The 7,084-nt window shown below is 34.3% G+C and overlaps 1 protein-coding gene across 1 annotated transcript; it reads left to right on the top strand.

The window, feature by feature from the left end:
- The first annotated feature begins 1,871 nt into the window (after positions 1–1,871).
- LOC113752142 (probable disease resistance protein RF45) lies at positions 1,872–6,795 on the top strand. Its single transcript, XM_027296275.1, has 4 exons — positions 1,872–2,128; positions 2,820–3,311; positions 6,001–6,492; positions 6,765–6,795. The coding sequence occupies exons 1-4, from the start codon at positions 1,872–1,874 to the stop codon at positions 6,793–6,795; spliced, it is 1,272 nt and encodes a 423-aa protein (XP_027152076.1).
- The last annotated feature ends 289 nt before the right edge of the window (positions 6,796–7,084 follow it).

The following is a 7,084-nucleotide window of genomic DNA, read 5'->3' on the forward strand; positions in this document are numbered from 1 at the left end:
CAAGTGGTAACTCTTGTGCAAATGCCTAAAGAATTCAACAATAGTGTTAGGGTAGAGAATGTTCAACAAGGAGAAGATTATGATAAAATAAACCATGTGCCTTCAGTTAATATTCGCAGGTACTCTTTTTCCACTTTTCCTTTTTTCTTGTCCAATTTTTCTCTTTTTAACATTCAATGTACGGTTCTTGGAATTCCCTTTTTCTTAGCATCTAGTTCCAATCTCAATTTTGAGAAGCTTCACCAACATCGTTCAATATTTTCTTTTGTCTTTTTAATAACTATTATTTTTTTATCCTTTTTTCCTCTTTGGAAGAAATGGGATCATATTACTTGCTATGTGAGATTCTTTTTATTTTTATCTTCCAAATATTTATTTTTGTTTATGTAGGACATCATCTAATGTAACTTCTGTTCTGTGACTGTTTAAGGAATTTGGTGATGAGGAAATAAGTTTATATTCGAAAGCATTGCCTTCCATTTTCTAAGGTGAAATCAAAATATTTTGCTGATTTCCTCGTGTTTGGAATTGGGTTGACATAATCTCTGATATATTAAATTTAATGGATTAGTATGCGTTAGTGTCATATAATGTACTCATCAACAAATTGTTGCATAGAATTAACAGTCACTATAAATGGGAGGTCAAGGGGTCAAACCTTGCCTCCCGCCACTTGCCACTATATGTGGTTTTTAGATTTCAGTGGTTTAAATGCAGATGTCTTTAAGGTTTGGTGGAGTAGGAAGTTAAGGATTGAAACCTTGCCTCACATCACTTGCCACTTTTTGTGGTTTTTGGATTTAAATGGTTTAAATTCATACTGGTGTGTAGTGCACCCATCTCGTCTAATGATGGTTCAATCCCTGACAAAAAAAAAATTTATTTCATAGCTCTCGCTTAAAATATGCTAGAGTTGGAGTAGAAATTGACAAGTGATTATTGGCAAAAAAAAAAAAACAAATTGTTGCATAGCGTAAAAAATATCTATGAACCATTTAAACTTTTTAGGCTTCCCATTTAGAAAACATCCTAATCTGATAAGTTTCATACGTTGGATTAGAAAATTTTTTGACTAAATCTCGCAACTAATCTTGGCTAGATTCAAAGGGTATCTTAGGTTTGAACTTATCAAATCTTTGCTTTCCTTTTCTTCAATCATGTCTCCCGAACTCTTTTTTCTTGTTTTCAAAGATCAAGAGTCGTCTAAAAGGTGTTTTATTTTTTTTATTTATTTTCATTTAAAATATATTTTTAAGTGCCTTGATACACCTAAATTCAATACCAAGTGGCGACTTCTATTGTTTCTTAAAACCTCTTTTAGACTATCATTTTGGGCCAAAATCATGACATTTTCTAAGTCCCATTAAAGGCCATTTTTCTTAATTTTATTTACCAAAAACTCATTTTTAAATCACTTTCAATCCGCATTTTTTTGAACTTCACTTTTTTCACATATTTTTTAATAAAACTTCATTTCTTTTATTCTAAAAAAACTAATTTTTTTAACTCCTAAAATTTATTTTTTCTGAAAAATGGGGCACGACAGCTTGTGAAGATTTGGACAAGATGGAAAAGTTAGGAAAGAGAATGTTGAAAAACTGTGGGGTCTTCCATTGGCCATGGTGGTTCTAGGAGGAATTCTTAGAACTAAAAGAACACTCAGGGAATGGAATGAAGTGCATGAGAATATCAAATCCTATTTGGATAAGGGAGAAAAGATTGGAAAAGAAGGAGAGGTGCCAAAGGTTTTAGCTTACGGTTACTATGACCTCCCTTGGCAACGAAAATCATGCTTCCTTTGCTTGGGTAAACTCAGGGAAGATTCTGACATTGGAGCAGAGAGTTTATATTAGACATGGATAGGAGAAAATATGATATTTGAGAAAGATAGAAGAGAGCAAGAAACAATGATGCATGTTGCAGAGCGTTACATGGAAGAATTAGCAAATAGATGCATGATCGAGATTAAAGTACATGAACAGGGGAAGCATGCAATAACAAAGTTGGAGTCATGTCGGATTCATGATCTTATGAGAGATCTATGCTTAGCCAAGGCAAAAGAGGAGAATTTGTATAAACTGGTCGATCGAAGTACTTCACAAGATTCTCCTTATGCAATTGAAGCACAGTTCGATTTAGTCCTTTATTTGCTTCCAAATGACACTTTGAATACAACTTTTTGCCAAAAGAACAAACTAAGCATTTTTGCTCATTCTTGTGTGATTCATTGGTAGGCAAAAGGGAATATTTTAATTCAGGGGTGAGAATAATGCCCCAAGTCAAGAATTTGAAGATGCTTAGAGTTTTGGCAATTTTATCCTCCAATATGGCCTCTGAAAGTTGTTTTCACAAATCACCTCAGTGATTTGTTGCTAATCTTATCCATTTGAGATGTTTGACATTGAGGTGTAATCATTTAAACTTGCCATCTTCTGGGCAATTTAAAATACTTGGAAACTCTCGATTTATCTGATAGTTATCATTGTAGACTACCGAACGTGTTATAAAAATTAGGACGTTTTTATCTTTTGAATTGGTAGCAGTGGGGCCCTCGGCCTAAGCTGTGGACCGCAACTGGCGATACTTGAATCATTCGATAACAGGTTTTGTTATCCTAAAGAAGTATGCAAATTATCGAACCTCAGAGCTTTCAAAGCAATAGTGTATAAAAATCTTGAGGACCTGGAACACATCATCAATCATATATCAAACTTGCACTGCTTGCACATTAGCTCACTTGCAATCAACCGCTGTAATTTTGACTGGATCAACTCCAACAATTCGAATTTGGATGTGCTTTCTTGGGTGTTGTTTAGTAGGAATATTCATGAATTGAAAATCGTGGATTGTTTATGCAAGAAGTTGCCGGATTACCAATCCCATATGTTTCCTGACCCTGCAATACTTGCTCAATTGAAGCTGTATTGTACTAGAATTGAGGAAGACCCGATTGGAACACTCGAGAGGCTTCTTAACTTAAGAATGCTGGAACTTGGGATGGATTCTTTTCGCGGCCAAGAAATGATTTGCCACTCAATGGGATTTCCCCAACTAAAACATCTCGGGCTTCATGGTTTGGGTAACGTAAAGCAGTGGAAAGTGGAAGAAGGGGCCATGCCCAAGCTCTCAAGTTTACGGATTAGGTACTGTAAAAAAATTGGAAATGATTCCACATCTGTTGAGATTTTTAACCAAGTGGTAACTCTTGTGCAAATGCCTAAAGAATTCAACAATAGTGTTAGGGTAGAGAATGTTCAACAAGGAGAAGATTATGATAAAATAAACCATGTGCCTTCAGTTAATATTCGCAGGTACTCTTTTTCCACTTTTCCTTTTTTCTTGTCCAATTTTTCTCTTTTTAACATTCAATGTACGGTTCTTGGAATTCCCTTTTTCTTAGCATCTAGTTCCAATCTCAATTTTGAGAAGCTTCACCAACATCGTTCAATATTTTCTTTTGTCTTTTTAATAACTATTATTTTTTTATCCTTTTTTCCTCTTTGGAAGAAATGGGATCATATTACTTGCTATGTGAGATTCTTTTTATTTTTATCTTCCAAATATTTATTTTTGTTTATGTAGGACATCATCTAATGTAACTTCTGTTCTGTGACTGTTTAAGGAATTTGGTGATGAGGAAATAAGTTTATATTCGAAAGCATTGCCTTCCATTTTCTAAGGTGAAATCAAAATATTTTGCTGATTTCCTCGTGTTTGGAATTGGGTTGACATAATCTCTGATATATTAAATTTAATGGATTAGTATGCGTTAGTGTCATATAATGTACTCATCAACAAATTGTTGCATAGAATTAACAGTCACTATAAATGGGAGGTCAAGGGGTCAAACCTTGCCTCCCGCCACTTGCCACTATATGTGGTTTTTAGATTTCAGTGGTTTAAATGCAGATGTCTTTAAGGTTTGGTGGAGTAGGAAGTTAAGGATTGAAACCTTGCCTCACATCACTTGCCACTTTTTGTGGTTTTTGGATTTAAATGGTTTAAATTCATACTGGTGTGTAGTGCACCCATCTCGTCTAATGATGGTTCAATCCCTGACAAAAAAAAAATTTATTTCATAGCTCTCGCTTAAAATATGCTAGAGTTGGAGTAGAAATTGACAAGTGATTATTGGCAAAAAAAAAAACAAATTGTTGCATAGCGTAAAAAATATCTATGAACCATTTAAACTTTTTAGGCTTCCCATTTAGAAAACATCCTAATCTGATAAGTTTCATACGTTGGATTAGAAAATTTTGACTAAATCTTCTTGGCTAGATTCAAAGAGTATCTTAGGTTTGAACTTATCAAATCTTTGCTTTCCTTTTCTTCAATCATGTCTCCCGAACTCTTTTTTCTTGTTTTCAAAAGATCAAGAGTCGTCTAAAAGGTGTTTTATTTTTTTATTTATTTTCATTTAAAATATATATTTTAAGTGCCTTGATACACCTAAATTCAATACAAGTGGTGACTTCTATTGTTTCTTAAAACCTCTTTTAGACTATTATTTTGGGCCAAAATCATGACATTTTTTTCTAAGTCCCATTAAAGGCCATTTTTCTTAATTTTATTTACCAAAAACTCATTTTTAAATCACTTTCAATCCGCATTTTTTTGAACTTCACTTTTTTCACATATCTTTTAATAAAACTTCATTTCTTTTATTCTAAAAAAACTAATTTTTTTAACTCCTAAAATTTATTTTTTCTGAAAAATGGGGCACGACAGCTTGTGAAGATTTGGACAAGATGGAAAAGTTAGGAAAGAGAATGTTGAAAAACTGTGGGGTCTTCCATTGGCCGTGGTGGTTCTAGGAGGAATTCTTAGAACTAAAAGATCAGTCAGGGAATGGAATGAAGTGCATGAGAATATCAAATCCTATTTGGATAAGGGAGAAAAGATTGGAAAAGAAGGAGAGGTGCCAAAGGTTTTAGCTTACGGTTACTATGACCTCCCTTGGCAACGAAAATCATGCTTCCTTTGCTTGGGTAAACTCAGGGAAGATTCTGACATTGGAGCAGAGAGTTTATATTAGACATGGATAGGAGAAAATATGATGTTTGAGAAAGATAGAAGAGAGCAAGAAACAATGATGCATGTTGCAGAGTGTTACATGGAAGAATTAGCAAATAGATGCATGATCGAGATTAAAGTACATGAGCAGGGGAAGCATGCAATAACAAAGTTGGAGTCATGTCGGATTCATGATCTTATGAGAGATCTATGTTTAGCCAAGGCAAAAGAGGAGAATTTGTATAAACTGGTCGATCGAAGTACTTCACAAGATTCTCCTTATGCAATTGAAGCACAGTTCGATTTAGTCCTTTATTTGCTTCCAAATGACACTTTGAATACAACTTTTTGCCAAAAGAACAAACTAAGCATTTTCGCTCATTCTTGTGTGATTCATTGGTAGGCAAAAGGGAATATTTTAATTCAGGGGTGAGAATAATGCCCCAAGTCAAGAATTTGAAGATGCTTAGAGTTTTGGCAATTTTATCCTCCAATATGGCCTCCGAAAGTTGTTTTCACAAATCACCTCAGTGATTTGTTGCTAATCTTATCCATTTGAGATGTTTGACATTGAGGTGTAATCATTTAAACTTGCCATCTTCTGGGCAATTTAAATACTTGAAAACTCTCGATTTATCTGATAGTTATCATTGTAGACTACCGAACGTGTTATAAAAATTAGGACGTTTTTATCTTTTGGATTGGTAGCAGTGGGGCCCTCGGCCTAAGCTGTGGACCGCAACTGGCGATACTTGAATCATTCGATAACAGGTTTTGTTATCCTAAAGAAGTATGCAAATTATCGAACCTCAGAGCTTTCAAAGCAATAGTGTATAAAAATCTTGAGGACCTGGAACACATCATCAATCATATATCAAACTTGCACTGCTTGCACATTAGCTCACTTGCAATCAACCGCTGTAATTTTGACTGGATCAACTCCAACAATTCGAATTTGGATGTGCTTTCTTGGGTGTTGTTTAGTAGGAATATTCATGAATTGAAAATCGTGGATTGTTTATGCAAGAAGTTGCCGGATTACCAATCCCATATGTTTCCTGACCCTGCAATACTTGCTCAATTGAAGCTGTATTGTACTAGAATTGAGGAAGACCCGATTGGAACACTCGAGAGGCTTCTTAACTTAAGAATGCTGGAACTTGGGATGGATTCTTTTCGCGGCCAAGAAATGATTTGCCACTCAATGGGATTTCCCCAACTAAAACATCTCGGGCTTCATGGTTTGGGTAACGTAAAGCAGTGGAAAGTGGAAGAAGGGGCCATGCCCAAGCTCTCAAGTTTACGGATTAGGTACTGTAAAAAAATTGGAAATGATTCCACATCTGTTGAGATTTTTAACCTAGTGGTAACTCTTGTGCAAATGCCTAAAGAATTCAACAATAGAGTTAGGGTAGAGGATGTTCAACAAGGAGAAGATTATGATAAAATAAGCCATGTGCCTTCAGTTAATATTCGCAGGTACTCTTTTTCCCCTTTTCCTTTTTTCTTGTCCAATTTTTCTCTTTTTAACATTCAATTTACGGTTCTTGGAATTCCCTTTTTCTTAGCATCTAGTTCCAATCTCAATTTTGAGGAGCTTCACCAACATCGTTCAATATTTTCTTTTCCCTTTTTAATGACTATTGTTTTTTTTATCCTTTTTTCCTCTTTGGAAGAAACGGGATCATATTACTTGCTATGTGAGATTCTTTTTAGTTTTATCTTTCAAATATTTATTTTTGTTTTTCTAGGACATCATCTATTGTAACTTCTGTTCTGTGACTGTTTAAGGAATTTGGTGATGAGGAAATAAGTTTATATTTGAAAGCATTGCCTTCCATATTGTAAGGTGAAATCAAAATATTTTGCTTATTTCCTCGTGTTTGGAATTGTGTTGACATAATCTCTCATAATTTAAATTTAATGGATTAGTATGTGTTAGTGTCATATGATGTACTCATTGTAAAGACTCACAAAATTTATCTATTTTAAACTCCAAATTCTAGCTCATTTAATTATTTATTTGGCCAATTGCTCCAATTATTATTTTCTAGCCTTTTTAGACCTAATT

The sequence above is a fragment of the Coffea eugenioides genome, chromosome 11 (assembly GCF_003713205.1).
Source record: "Coffea eugenioides isolate CCC68of chromosome 11, Ceug_1.0, whole genome shotgun sequence".
NCBI classification, from domain to species: Eukaryota; Viridiplantae; Streptophyta; class Magnoliopsida; order Gentianales; family Rubiaceae; genus Coffea; species Coffea eugenioides.